The sequence below is a fragment of the Agelaius tricolor genome, unplaced genomic scaffold (assembly GCF_023055355.1).
Source record: "Agelaius tricolor isolate 1412-34295 unplaced genomic scaffold, bAgeTri1.0.p SCAF_4, whole genome shotgun sequence".
Classification (NCBI taxonomy): domain Eukaryota; kingdom Metazoa; phylum Chordata; class Aves; order Passeriformes; family Icteridae; genus Agelaius; species Agelaius tricolor.
In genome coordinates, this window is record NW_027269264.1 from 30,716,474 (window position 1) to 30,729,732 (window position 13,259).

Consider the following 13,259-nt stretch of genomic DNA (forward strand, 5'->3'; position numbering starts at 1 on the left):
GGGAAATGACTCTGTAGTAACAATTTTACTTAGCTGTGGTTGACCAACCCCATTATGATTCTGACAGACATTTCTCTATTCTACTAAAGAGGACAGCTTTCCCAGATTATTAAACACAACCTTGCATTAGCTACTTTGAATACTGCCAGCAGTGACGCCCTGCCATTCACGAATGAGGACTGTGTCCACATTCTTGGGACTGCACAATACATTATTTATTTTCAAATAAAAAATAAAATTTGAGTCCAGTGAGATTCCAGTTCTCTGCCATCTGTTCTTTGTGGGAGCCATTAGAGGAAGGTCATGGCTGTAGACTCTCTCCTACGCCTAAATCTTAGATACTGTTTTTTCTCAGAAATATGCAAATAGAGCTTATACTACCTGCTGACAGGTTAAGGAAAGCAGGAAAAACCACAAGAAAAGCAAAACGTGTTTTATTAAAAAAATACAAATGTGAATACCATTGTAATAATTTTTTTTTCGCCTGTGTATGATCCCCCCCAAAGAGCTATGCACTTAGCAAAATATAGCATAACAATAACTTGTGAAACAGGATCCAAGAACAGGTTTCTTCAGCATTTCTATGTAATCACATGTGCAGTTATTTCATGTCCTAGAAGTAAGTAGGTTTTCCTTTTTCCATTCCCAAGAAAACAAAATGGTAATCTAAAGCAAGGGCTGTTTTTCCTAAATGTCCAAAGAATTGTATTATCCCCAGACTGTGAATCAGAAGACAGTGAGCAGTAAACAAGTAGTGCCAGCAATATCATGAGGAAATTAAATGCCCACGATCCTTTTCAAAGAAAATATCAAAAAGCTTAGTATTATTTAATTCCCAAACCATAGTTACGAAGAATTTTAAATCATCTTTTTCAGGCTTAGCTGAGAGTATCTGGTATTTTAATAATGAAAATGCCCTGCATGTATGGCAATTTGTCTTGTTGCACCTTTTATGAGGATCAAAGTATTGAAAAGATTCTTTAAGCTATGGAAAACCAGTTATGTGCAGGAAATTGTGAGCTCAGGTGAAGAAGGAAGAAAAAAAGGTTCAGAAGATGACCTATCAAGAGCTAGCTATGGAATTCATGATGGTCATAGACCTAAAGTGCTTTACTTGAAAGATACACTTAATTAAATTAAATGTTTGAAAGATACATTTGCCTAAACTTGAGAAGGTAGAAATTTTGATATTTAAATAAATACCTCACTATCTAGTCACATATATAGAATCCATTCAATAATTTTTTATGCTATAATAATTTTTTTAACTTCATTAAATTTTTCCTGTGTTACAACAATATAGAAGATTGCCATCACACAATAAATACAAAAAATAATATCCCCTTCAATACATTGAACACAGAACATTTGAGCCGACAAATCTTCACAATAGAGGGAAAAAGTCTTCCCCTGTTCTCTCTAGGTCTTCTCAATTTGCATATCTGTAACAGGAAGAATTATATGAAAAAATTATCAAATTACAAAATGATGAATGCACTGGACACTTCATAGTTTTGCACCCCTTTCCTAGAGTTTGAAGGTACCAAAAAGTTTCCTTCATCTAAAATTAAATTAATTAAAAGATCAAACAGGAAAAGATGATCATGGGAGGAAATAAAAGTGGTAGTTCAAACATACAACAGTATAGCAAATACAATGAGATTGCTGTTGCTTAGGTCCCCCTTTCTTTCAAAACCTTTTAAAATTCTTTCAAATACATTTAGTGCTCCCTCTGTCAGTATTCCCAGTGGCATATCCCCAGACCCTAACTCTTTGACTTGGAGATCTACACCTGCAGGACTGGCAGGCTTACCTGTAAGTTTACTGTAGTAAAGCATAGCAGGGAGGGATTTGGGATGCAATTAACGCAAGTGCTTTACAAGAAAGTGTGAGAAAAACCTCAATAATTTCACCCTCCTGTTCTACACCATAGGATGTTTCACAGATTTGAGATATTTGATTCATATATTTTCTTGCTTTGTTGAGAGAGAATCGCACAGCTTGGGACCTGCTCAAGTAGCTGCGACAGGTTCCTGTCCCCTCCCCCATTGCCATCACCACCCTTACAGATATGCATGAACAACTCTTTCTATAGCAAAAGTGCAAGCTGGAAAAAGCGACTGGTTTGGGTTTTTATATATCTCCACATCACATTTTCCTTTGTATATCTTTCTATTTTAAAAACTAGATTCATTATTTGATGTAACAAACAGTACACAATGAGTTATGATGGTGAGTTTGTAAGACACAGAATGGGAGGCTGTATTATCTCTTGAAGGCTCTGTCTGTTGAAACAAGAGGTTAAATAAACTAGTCCTGAATCAATGCTCCAGTGACCAGGATGGTTTATGCTGTGTAAAATTTGCTACTAATTTTTCCTTCATCATTTATACTTACATTTCAGCTCTCTGTCTTCAAAAGAAGCATCTCTGCAGTTGTGTGTATCCTTATCTTTTGCAAGTTCTGTAAGCAAAGGACATACATACACGCAGCAGTGAGCATAGCTTAAACTTTTCCTATAGTGATAGATCTGTATTAGAAACTGCCACCTCAGGCCACTCAGGATCTAGAGTGACTTGAATGCAGAGCAAGGGATGAGATTAGCACCAAATGCTGTTTCTGTTTGGGCAAGTACTCTCAAGAGAGTTTTTCTTCAGAAAAATGCCAATAGCCAGCATGAACCAATTTTCACACAGCAATTTAATTTGTGGTGGTCTCCAAATACCCATACCACAAATTAAAAGTAAGTCAGCCAGTAACCATCTTGACAGGCAGCAAAAGGATTTTAATCTCTTCTCTCCGGCTGTAAATATTAAGTCTCTTTTCTTCATTTCTTTCAATAGCACCTGTCATGGTGGTACTGGCCTTCCACTGAGCTTTGCTCATAGTAAATAGCATCAATATCACAACACAGAAACTAAAGCTTCCCTGAGTTTCTCTCAACAGGGCCAAACTCTCTGTCATGAATGTTGTGACAAAGACCCTCAAATGCATGCTATGATACTGGAAAAAACAGAGGAATGTGCCAACACAGTTCAAATTGCAGCAAAACGTCTGCACATCAGGATGTGATGCCATTCTGAGCTATTACGTTCCAGGGAGCCTGTCCCATCCTATTGCAGACTTTCCAAAACACAGTAAACTGCTCTGTCCTTTTCTTGTGCATATCAGAAGTGCATCAGTTCCTGGAACAAGTATGCTTTTCATTCCTTTTAAAAGGATGACACAGTCATGAAAAGCCATTCTTCAATTGTAATTTATAGTTGTTATGTAAATGAAATGTAGAAAGCATTATAAAATGGAATTTAAATCTCCATTTGGTTGTCACCATTACAAAGTTAATTCTCAAGTAAGAGAATTTCTTATTTCTACAAGAATCACACTCTGCAAGATTTATGTCGTATGTACATACTTGCTATTGATAGACTCTCCACAGGTGTTCTGTTGCTCTTATTTGCTCTAGCTGAAACAAAACAAACAAAAAAAAAATTTAAAAACAACCCAAAATACTTGCCTTAGATCTAATGAGGAGCTTAAACACATTGGTGGGAGGGGCACACATTACATAGTGTAATTATTTGTTCTCAAAACACTAAATTTCTTCCAAAACTTTAAAATAAATTCTTCAGTACTCCAAATCTGTTGGTTTCCTTTCCAACTTCCTTTTCTTGTTTCTAAGCTGGAACTTCATTGATACTATGCACTAAAATCACTGGAAAATACTTGTTCAAATGGTTTCCCACTCCATCTTTTCACCCAGAATTTGAACATATCAGAAAACAGGGAACAGAAAGGGGATCATCTTCTCAGTGTTTTTTGAGGGGAAAAATGTTCACATTCTGGGAAGATTCTGTTCTGAAACAACCACTTGTCCAGTAACCCAGGACAGCTTAGGATTCAAGATAAAAAACTTATTGTCACTTATAGTGTAAACTTACAGTTTAGCTTTTGAATCAACTTGTAGTTTATCAAACACACACACACTCACACATGTATGTGTGTATGTATAGATAGATATGGAAGCTAATGTGATGTGCATTATCACATACACACACAAACAAATATTAGTCAGGCAACCTAGGAAACTTCTGACCTTCAATGAAATCCCCAGTGGGATTCTTTTGAGCAATCAAGGATTTTGCTGTCCCTTCTTCCACTTTCATGTTCTCCTCCTATTCCTATTATGTTCTTAGGGCAAGTATATTGTTATACTTGCAGGATTATCTGCAGTCCTCTTGCAGCCTGTTAGAATCACCTGCAAGTCTGTTAAGCTTATGAATACTTCTCTCAGGACTTTTCCATAGCCACCCACCTCCCCCACCCAACCCATGAAAGAAAAAGAAATTAACAGTACTTCTTTCAGTTTAAGTAACAAGTTTAAAACTTTTTTTTTCTTTTATTTTGGGTGCTAGCTATAGTCTTTTCATACTCAGACAACCTACAAATTATTTCTGCAAGTTTTTATTTTGTTAGCTAGCAAGTGAAAACAAATTATTGCCAAATACTTTAGCTTTTGTATATACTGTGATGCTGAAAATATCCAATATTAATTCAGGAAGTGAACTGAGAAAGCTCAAAACTTAGTAAGGAAATCAATTAAATATTCACTTAAAAAAACAGGTGCTCTCACATTTCAGTGAAATTCTCTATTTCAGAGAATGCAGAATAAGAACCACTAAAAAACCTCCAGTATCCTGTCTGCTACCAGCATTCTGGTCCCCAGTCAAAAAGGAGGACACAGAACAGGAACCTTCAATTTCCAGTAGGTAAAAAATAAGTGCTTTGATGATGCAATAGGTTAGACACTATTCTTACTGCTTACATCCTTACCTACAAGAAAGATTAACAGACACACATGGCTAAGTGGGGTTTGTGAGGGGTTGATAACGTGTTTCCCTCTGTCAACTTGCTAGTATCTACTCTAGGCCAGTAAAGAAAGAGAAATAAATGATATGGTAAAAAACTGTCTCATTCCACTCAGCAAGGATGAGTTAACAGAGCAGATTGATAATAACTGAGACACTCTAAATAATTTGCATACCTTTTCTTATGCAGAGCAGAAATAGAAGCACTGATCCAACAAAAGCAGTTGCAATGAGAGTTGCTCCAACAAAGCGTCTGCTCTCAGTCTGGAGAATGCCATCAGTTGAATCTTCAAGAAAAACAGGTGGGGGATAAGACATTACATAATTGCATAGGATCCTGCCTTTGCCTTTCATTTTCATTGTATTATTTTCGCTATGAGCAATTAAGACATAATAACAACTTTATAGATTGTGTCTAAGGTCAGGTGTTAATGGTGCACATAACACTTTTTTCAAATAAGGTGGGGGGAAGCTAGAACATATTAATATTTTTCTCTGTTCTCTGCATTCCATGTGATAGTGCCTTTGATCCCATCAGAATTCTGCTTGTCAAAGTGTTACATCTGGCTTAGTTTCCCATCAGGATTACACAAAAAAGGTAATTGAAAAAGAGGACACAGTTCCTTTCATCTGGTAATGATTGCTCCAGATGGAAAGGGTAAGTGGTCTCCTTGAATCCCAGATATTTTTCTTGTTAAAATGAGACTTGCCCATTGAAAGAATTACTTGGTTTTCTCACTCTAAACATGGCTGTTTCAAACCCTTGTCATGTCCAAAAAGTGTGACTGCACAGGTGTTTTTAAAACTAGATGGTGAACTGAATCAGGGAAATGACTTCAGTAACAGTCTGATGAAGAGAAATACTGGTTTTGAGTTGGATTGGGTCTCCAGTCTGGTTGAAAACATATCAGGCTACATTGCAGAAAAGAATAATCAAAAGCAGAAGCAGAAGAGGAGCTGCCCAGTTAAAAGGTTTAATTAGGAATTGTATTGGTCTTGTCCATTTAGGAGTTTTCCTTCAATTCTGACTTTATGAGGGAAAAAAAATCTGTATACAAGTACTTATATTTAAATATGCTCAAAGCAAAGGCTGTAGTGGCAGGAAAAGACCATATTGTTCAAGTTTATGTGACAGTAATCATCAACAAACTAGAATAATCTTGGAAGATGGAAGGATTTAATTTCCAGATGCTGAGTTACATGTCTTCCAAATAATGGAACTTTTAAAACATTTAGGCTCAATTTCCAGATACCTGCAGGTCGCACAAAATTCCTGTCTTTAAATTCTGACCATACATGCATGATTAACATGTTTGTATGGTGAAAGTATACATTAATAACAAAACTTAATGACACAGGTATTTCTTTCTAGCCTCTTCAAAATTTGGAAAGAGAAAAAAATCACAGCTGATTTGACTGGGACAAAATTACATTGGCACCTTGAAGTGTATTACCATAAATGAAATTTAGAAGTGTTACCTGCTATGTGTAAAATGGCAGTTGTATTTTCTTGCAGTTCTTTATTCCAGAATATACAGTAAAAAATGTCATCAATTCCACTTTTGATTGTGAGGGTACTTGTCACACGATACAACTGGTCACTTGCAGTTTCAAATTTTGTGTTTGCCTTATAAGTCAAATCTTCATAGTTTCTATTATGCCAAATCACTTCAGCTTCTGGGTATCCTTCTGACTGACACGTCAATTTCCATTCGTTGTGTCCTGTGCTCACCACTTCTTGGTTTATAATTCTGTAAGGAGCTGAACAATTGGAAAAAAAAATCATTACCATTAGGAAGCTAGAAGAACAGCCTATATTAGATGAAAGACACCTTTTCTTTTTCCCCAGCCCCCAGGATCAAGTTTCAGCTTGGATTTTGACAGGAAAGGTAAGTAACACTATTGAGTCTGTAACTGGAGGTACAGGATTTATTACAATTTTGATGTGGTTTAGAAAGCTCACTAGGCTTTATGGTCTTTGTACTCTACACATGATTTTGCAACCTGATTCCTTACAAGTCATGGCAGGTTTAAAGGACAGAACACGGATTCAGCCTAAACAGAAGCGCCAAGTTACACAGCTGTGCAAGCACCATCAGACAGCTCCTGTCTCCAATGAGGTTTATTTAACTGCTAATCCAGATATATCTTACTTCAGGGTCTCCTCTGAAATCTTTTAAGAGTATCAGAGTATTGAATCTCTGGTAGTAGCACACGCACCCTTAACTTTCAGGTGGATTGTCTTGTAGTCAGCTCCCCCGTAGTCAACAACACAGCGGTAAACCCCTGCATCTCTGAGCTTCACATCAGTGATCTGAAGGACAGACTGTCCCAAGTTCAGGCTCTCTTTCAACAATTTTATTCTTCCCCTAAAGTCACTGTGCTGATTTTTGAGGTCTTCCTCTCCTTTGCGAAGTACATAAACCTGCTTCAACTCATCTTTCTTATCCCAGCTGACACTTAAATCTCTAAACTCTAATTTCCCATTCACTGGAAATGTGCATTCCATGGTCACATTGTTCCCACGTTCCACAATGCAGAGTGACTGAGGAGCTTCAACTGTGAATAAAGCTGAAAAACAAAATTTGGAAGAAAACTTAGTTTTTAAATAATACACCTAATCTTTAAAGTCATGTCTTACCATAACCATAGGAAATTTTAAGGACCAAAGTATCTTCTCTGTTCTGAAAAGTTAAACATTTTGGTATGTAGTTGTCCAAGTATGTGATAAAACACAAGACCTCTGCTGTATACACACACAATGGGCACTCCTATCTGCAGACACCTGCTTTGTGCACACACATAGTGTGATGCTGTACTAAAAACAGTGAACTGTATATGCACAGCCCTCAGCTGTTGCTTTGAGGAAATACTGCCGTGGTAACAGGCAGGTGTTAGTAATGGGAATGTTCTGTTTATATAAATGCCAATTGTTTTTTACCCACAATGTTAAAGAATACACAGCATTTCCCAGGTTTGATAGAGTCTAGAAAACCTTTGGTGTAATGCTAATGGTACCTTGTTTGAAATGGTGCCTCTGCTGGAACACTGACAGGGATTTTAACCTGGCCCCATATCAAAATACATGCATCTAGTTTAATGTAAAGTTGTGCTTAGACCTTTTTACTTAAAACATTAAGGGAAAAAACCTCAAATGCTATCAGCTGAAGGAAAACTGGAGAAATTAACATTTCTGTGCTTATATATGGAAAGAAAACACACTAAAATAGTTCTACTGCTTTTTACGGCTTCTTACCATGTAGGAAATGCCAGTAGAATAAAAATACATACAAAAACAAAGGCCTTCCCATGATGCAGATGGAACCTGAACCAATAAAAAAATAGACAAATATAAATAAATACTCATTTTCTGAGTTGCACTGTCAAATACACTTCATAGCAATCCACACAAAGAACTGGACAGGAGACACTGAATCCCACCCTATTTAAAAACAGGATGAAACTGCACCCAGTAGATAATCAGGCGGAAGTCTTCCTGCATGGATGGGTCCAGGAAAAACATCTTACTTTATTTGCTTTAAATATCTGTTCTTGACAGATGGCTAAATAAATCCTCTATCATTATCTGTGGATAAGTGAGTAAATACTCACAAATACCCAGTTGTACCCCTAACTATAGCAGGAAATGTTGCTCCCATTAGGAGAATGAAAGAATTTTCTATACTGTCAGTGCAGGAAATAGAACTCGGTTCTTCCCCACCTATTCATTTTATTTTAACATACTGTGAATACACCCTGCTTTTTTACCCTGGTCCCACAGTACATACCAGAAGGCTCACAAAGTTACATATATTGTGAAAACAATTAATGCTGTAGTTCATTTCATAACATGTATTTACGCAATAACAGCTATGAATCAACTGTTCACACAGTAGTGCCTTTGTAAAACAGTGACAAAGCCAGTCAATCTACAAGCAGAATCTATTGCCTTGAATTTCTGATGCTTTACATCTGAATACAAAAGTCATTTCACTTTTCTGTCAGAAGTTTTTCCCCTCTTTACTGACATAGGCTTTATAGTCCTACATAACATTTTAACATTTTAAAATGCTTATTAATATCAACTCATACATTTAATCTTCACACACCCACTGCTTTTGGTAAGTCTGCATTTTAAGCCATAAATACAGAAAATGGTAATTTGTTTCTAAATAAAGTTCTAATTTTGGACCCACAAACATCCACCAAAATAAGAAAGGATTGCCTTTAGCTGTTTTCTAGTGGTAGTTTCAGAACCTGTATAAGAAATTAGACAACTGTAATGCTCATGACACTTCCTAACTGATTAAATTCTATCTTGACTGCCATTCTTCACAATTTTTATGTTTCATCCTTCCTTCTCTGATTGTCAACTTTAAGATGACAGTGAAAAAACAATTTTGTCTTGAATTCATAAGACACATGTGCCCTTACAGTGCTGTGGCTTAAGGGAACTAGACTCCTTCTAACAATTTGATTCAAGTTACTTCTTTTCCTCAGACTGCTGCTGCCTGATCCCAATAGCTGATTTGCAGCAAGCAATGCATATGGAGCTGAGAAAGGAAGGCAATCCATTATATTGTTAACAATGTAAGCATAGTCTGAAAACAGGCACAGGAAAAATTCAAAGAAGACTCTCAGGGTGCAAGATCTGATTAATTGATAAATCCTAGGCTTCAAAAAGTGGTTAGGTACCAGACTTACTCCTTAGCCACATGTGATGTCCTTGAAAGCACTAGAAAATTGCAGCCCAATCCTGTGGGTCCCCAAGAGCTTCTCTGAACGGGTATGCATCAGAATGCCTCCATCATGATTCCCCTGCTAGAGTAACATGCACTCCAGACCACCAACTAAGCTCCAACATAAAGCTTCTCAAACAAGATAGAGGTATACCCATCACACAAATGTACCATAATCACCCTTATTCTGGAGACAAGCCTACCACTGAGACTGACTGGGTATAGTTCACTCCCCATATCAGAATGACCAGAGTTGCAGCACACTCAGACTCAAAATACTTTCCTTTTTTTTATTTTAAAGTAGAGGCTGTAGACTGCTTGTAACAAAGCAGACTGCTTGAACTAGTACACTGCTCGGAACAAACAGTATGTGCTCTACAGTCAGGATACTGAAAGATACCCATACTGCTGCCTGCAACCCCTATCCACCTTTTTGACAGGAAAACTGAGTATTGGCATGATCTCCAGGAAGGGTGCTCTGATTAACTCCTGGAAGACAGACAACAAGTTAGCTTTTATAGTCCCAAGAGCCATGTTTATGTCCTGCAATTGCTGACACTTTTCAGCATGCTTTCTCCCACTGTAGAGGAAAACAAGCTTTACAATACACAAAAGAAGTATGACTATTACTTACAAATTTCCTCAAGACTGAGAAAGTTTGCTGCTGCATTCAATTTTTCACTTTCAGAGGGAAAAAAATGTAGGTCCAGGTGAAATCCAGGTGCACATGCAAAAAGAAAACCACTCCAATAACCATGATAGAACCTTCTTCTGTTTTACCCTGAGCAGAAGAATCCTCTGGATAGTTTGAGACCTTGACATCAATCAAAGTCCTTTACTAAAGCTTGCTATTTTTCTTACAGTACATACCACAATGTCCTTTCTGTCCTCCTGCCAGCTTCCAACATCTGTGGCAAATAGTTTTTTAAAAGCAAAGTATATTCTAAACTGTACAAATTGCTCCTCAGTACTGCTGCTGCACGTTTCTGCCACAATCAAATGAAAAAGACAGGAAAAAACAGAACTATTTATCAAAAGACTCCATGTGACAATTTAAATGTTGATGTAAGTACACCTACTTCTTTAGGAAACTTCCCCATTATTGGAAAGTTCCCCACCAGGGAAAATTCTGTATTGCTAACAGTGGTTCACTGTAACCAAACACACGAATGCTGCAAAAACTTGAACATAAAATGCCATGGGCACTTTAAGAAACACATAATCTAATCAAAGCTATGTGTAAGCACCAGTCCTTGGAATACCGATTGCGGGTGGTTATCCATCTACACACACTCAGGGTCCTAGATTATTAATCTCAAGCCATGCCAAAAAGCTGCTAACAACAACTAGAACTTCCCACACAACTTTCTCATGTCTGTAAAGGTCATAGGAATAGAAATAATGTAGGAATAACAGGAAAAGCATTTCCTGCCCTCCTCTTGTAAAGACAGATATTCTCTTCCCAAAATTTGAACACAGTGAAGGCCACTTGCCTTGCTAGTGTATAGTGAAAAAAAAATTCCTAATCCTATATACTACATTAGCAAAAAATGAAAAAATCTTTTTCATTTTCTTGAATCTAGAAGTCCTTTAAGAATACAGAACCCCCCCTCCCCCCTCAAGCATTAGAAGCAAAAAGATAAACTCACATTAACTTGTAGACTGTACAGGGAGAACCGAGTCAACAGCACAATAATACAACTCTAACCATATGTTTCAGTGTAAATTCATTCTCTTGTCTTCACATACATCAGAAAAAGGTTGAAATTCTCAGAGTTAAAATACTGTAAAATGAACACTCTAAAATTTTTCACTGTTTTCTTCTTTCCACTTGACAGCCTGCTCACAGTACCTGTCATGGAAGAAAAAACACGTAATGTACAAAACTGATATGGTTCACGTTTTTACTTGATGTGTGAGATGAATGTGGAAACCGTGGTATATAAAATAGCTGAATGTAACATTTAGGTTGTAACAACCTGAAACTACCTTAGGAGATTGAGGGGGTGGATATTCGCAGTAGGTGAGACCGATAAATGTTAATTTCCACTGGTTTTTTTGCTGCTCTTAAAAATAGGCTAAGTTATATTGTCTCAGTAAAGGAAAAAAAAAGGTGCAACAGAAAGAAACTGAAACACATTTATAAAATACCGTGAGATCACAGAAGCCACCTTTCAACGTAGTGACCTTTCAATGTCAGGAAATTCAGGAAATTAGTTTCTGCTTTTTCACTGCTTACCTTGAGGTCACAGGGTTGCATTTTTCATGTAAATTTTTAGCAGCAAATAAAAGACCTGGACAGGTGTGTTTTGCTTTGTTGAGTTTCTTTTTGTTCTTATTGTTTAATTTTGTTGCTTCTACACATATACTCCTATATATATACATACACACACACATATACACATCTACATGCACACAAGCACATCTTTGCACATCTTACCACTGCTGTGGTGGAGTTTGAGTTTTGGGGTTTTTTCACCTGTTTTGCAACGAACTTCCCGGACACCTATCTCAGTCCTGCCTGCCACCGTGCATTCCCAAGCAGACGCCTTCAGGGAGCACACCCCCGGGCAGGCTCGGGTGGCCGCCGGTGCCGTGGTCACCTCAGGGTGGGATGAGGCCGGCGCAGCACCGGGACGGGCTCCGGCCGCCAGCAGCCCCGCGCCCCGCATTGCCGCCGTCCGGCTCCTCCTAGCCTGGCGGCTCCTCCCTGCCTGGGGCTCTCTCCGCCGCGGCCGCCGCAGCTGTGCGGAGCGCCTCCCGCCCCATCTCGGCCAGGCCTCGGTCGGACCAGGTGTGCTACACTCCGGCCCCGGCCCCGGCCCCGGACCCCTCGCTGCCTCTGCGGCTGCGCCGGCCGCGGCAGTGCCGGGAACTGCTCCCGGCCGCGGCCCTTCGCGGAAAGTCGTGCCGAAAACCCCCCGCGCCGTGCTCCTGCTCCTCACCTTTCCCAGCGCTTCAGGCCTGGCGGAGCAGGGAGTTCTCCAGGCAACCTCTCTGTTCCTGAGAGCCGTGAGCTCTAAACAACAAAACCAAAAGCAACATCAGTACTGCCTCACCCTGCGTCTGTTGCCTTTTCTTTATCCTTTCTTTTTTGACATGGTGAGATCATTTATTGTAAATGGATTGCTTGCACTTTCTAAACGGATGCATTTCCAGTACTCATGCGGAGGACTGGAAATACATCGCAGTATCCAGGATATCCATGAATTCCCGGAGCTATGTCCTGCTTCTCGAGAGACAAAGAAGCAATTTATTTTAATAGCTCTGTTCCCTGCCACTTAAAGAGCCTCCTGGGAAACAACCTCCAATTTAATAAATTGATAATATGATCTGGACATTCAGTGTTGTGTATAGTTTTTATGCTGCAATAATATTTCTTAGGTTATGAAACATAACAAGATCAGCCATAACTTTTCTGCGAGAAAGCAACCTGAAATAAGAATATTACTCAGGACATTACCAAAGAACCAAAGAGTGGTTATGAGAGTGTTTTACTAATGAGTGTATTTACAGGGTAAAATATAAATCAAATACAAAATTGTGATACACGGTAGCATAGACGCCTAAGAGATGTGTACTGAAAGAGGGGAAGGACACCCAAACCTCTGTGCTCTCTATACCCTAAGCATCAGGTACTGCCACCTGCAGTATG

At 38.5% G+C, this 13,259-nt stretch overlaps 1 protein-coding gene across 5 annotated transcripts; it reads right to left on the reverse strand.

The window, feature by feature from the left end:
- Window positions 1-418: 418 nt before the first annotated feature.
- Window positions 419-12,802, reverse strand: LOC139589048 (programmed cell death 1 ligand 1-like). Of its 5 annotated transcripts, XM_071425075.1 has the most exons (10): window positions 12,664-12,802; window positions 11,254-11,456; window positions 10,239-10,285; window positions 8,122-8,190; window positions 7,086-7,436; window positions 6,345-6,626; window positions 5,042-5,152; window positions 3,413-3,463; window positions 2,398-2,463; window positions 419-1,442 (listed from the first exon to the last, which is right to left on the reverse strand). In XM_071425075.1, exons 4-10 carry the CDS (start codon window positions 8,174-8,176, stop codon window positions 1,420-1,422), a joined length of 939 nt encoding a protein of 312 aa, XP_071281176.1. In that variant the 5' UTR covers window positions 8,177-8,190; window positions 10,239-10,285; window positions 11,254-11,456; window positions 12,664-12,802; the 3' UTR covers window positions 419-1,419. The 5 variants fall into 5 exon arrangements, with proteins under 5 accessions (XP_071281176.1, XP_071281177.1, XP_071281178.1 ...); XM_071425076.1 differs by lacking the exon at window positions 10,239-10,285 and having other exon boundaries at window positions 12,550-12,789; XM_071425077.1 differs by lacking the exon at window positions 10,239-10,285 and having other exon boundaries at window positions 12,045-12,789.
- Window positions 12,803-13,259: the final 457 nt, after the last annotated feature.

What these genes read in the sequence shown, in the direction of transcription:
- LOC139589048 (XM_071425079.1), bottom strand. Translation starts at nt 11,463, where the DNA reads ATGACAGGTACTGTGAGCAGGCTGTCAAGTGGAAAGAAGAAAACAGTG. An exon ending in TGCCATTTTACACATAGCAG is followed by an intron (nt 5,153 to 6,344) that starts GTAACACTTCTA and finishes TTTTTCTTGAAG; the next exon opens with ATTCAACTGATGGCATTCTC. An exon ending in TGAAGACAGAGAGCTGAAAT is followed by an intron (nt 1,443 to 2,397) that starts GTAAGTATAAAT and finishes TTCCTGTTACAG; the next exon opens with ATATGCAAATTGAGAAGACC.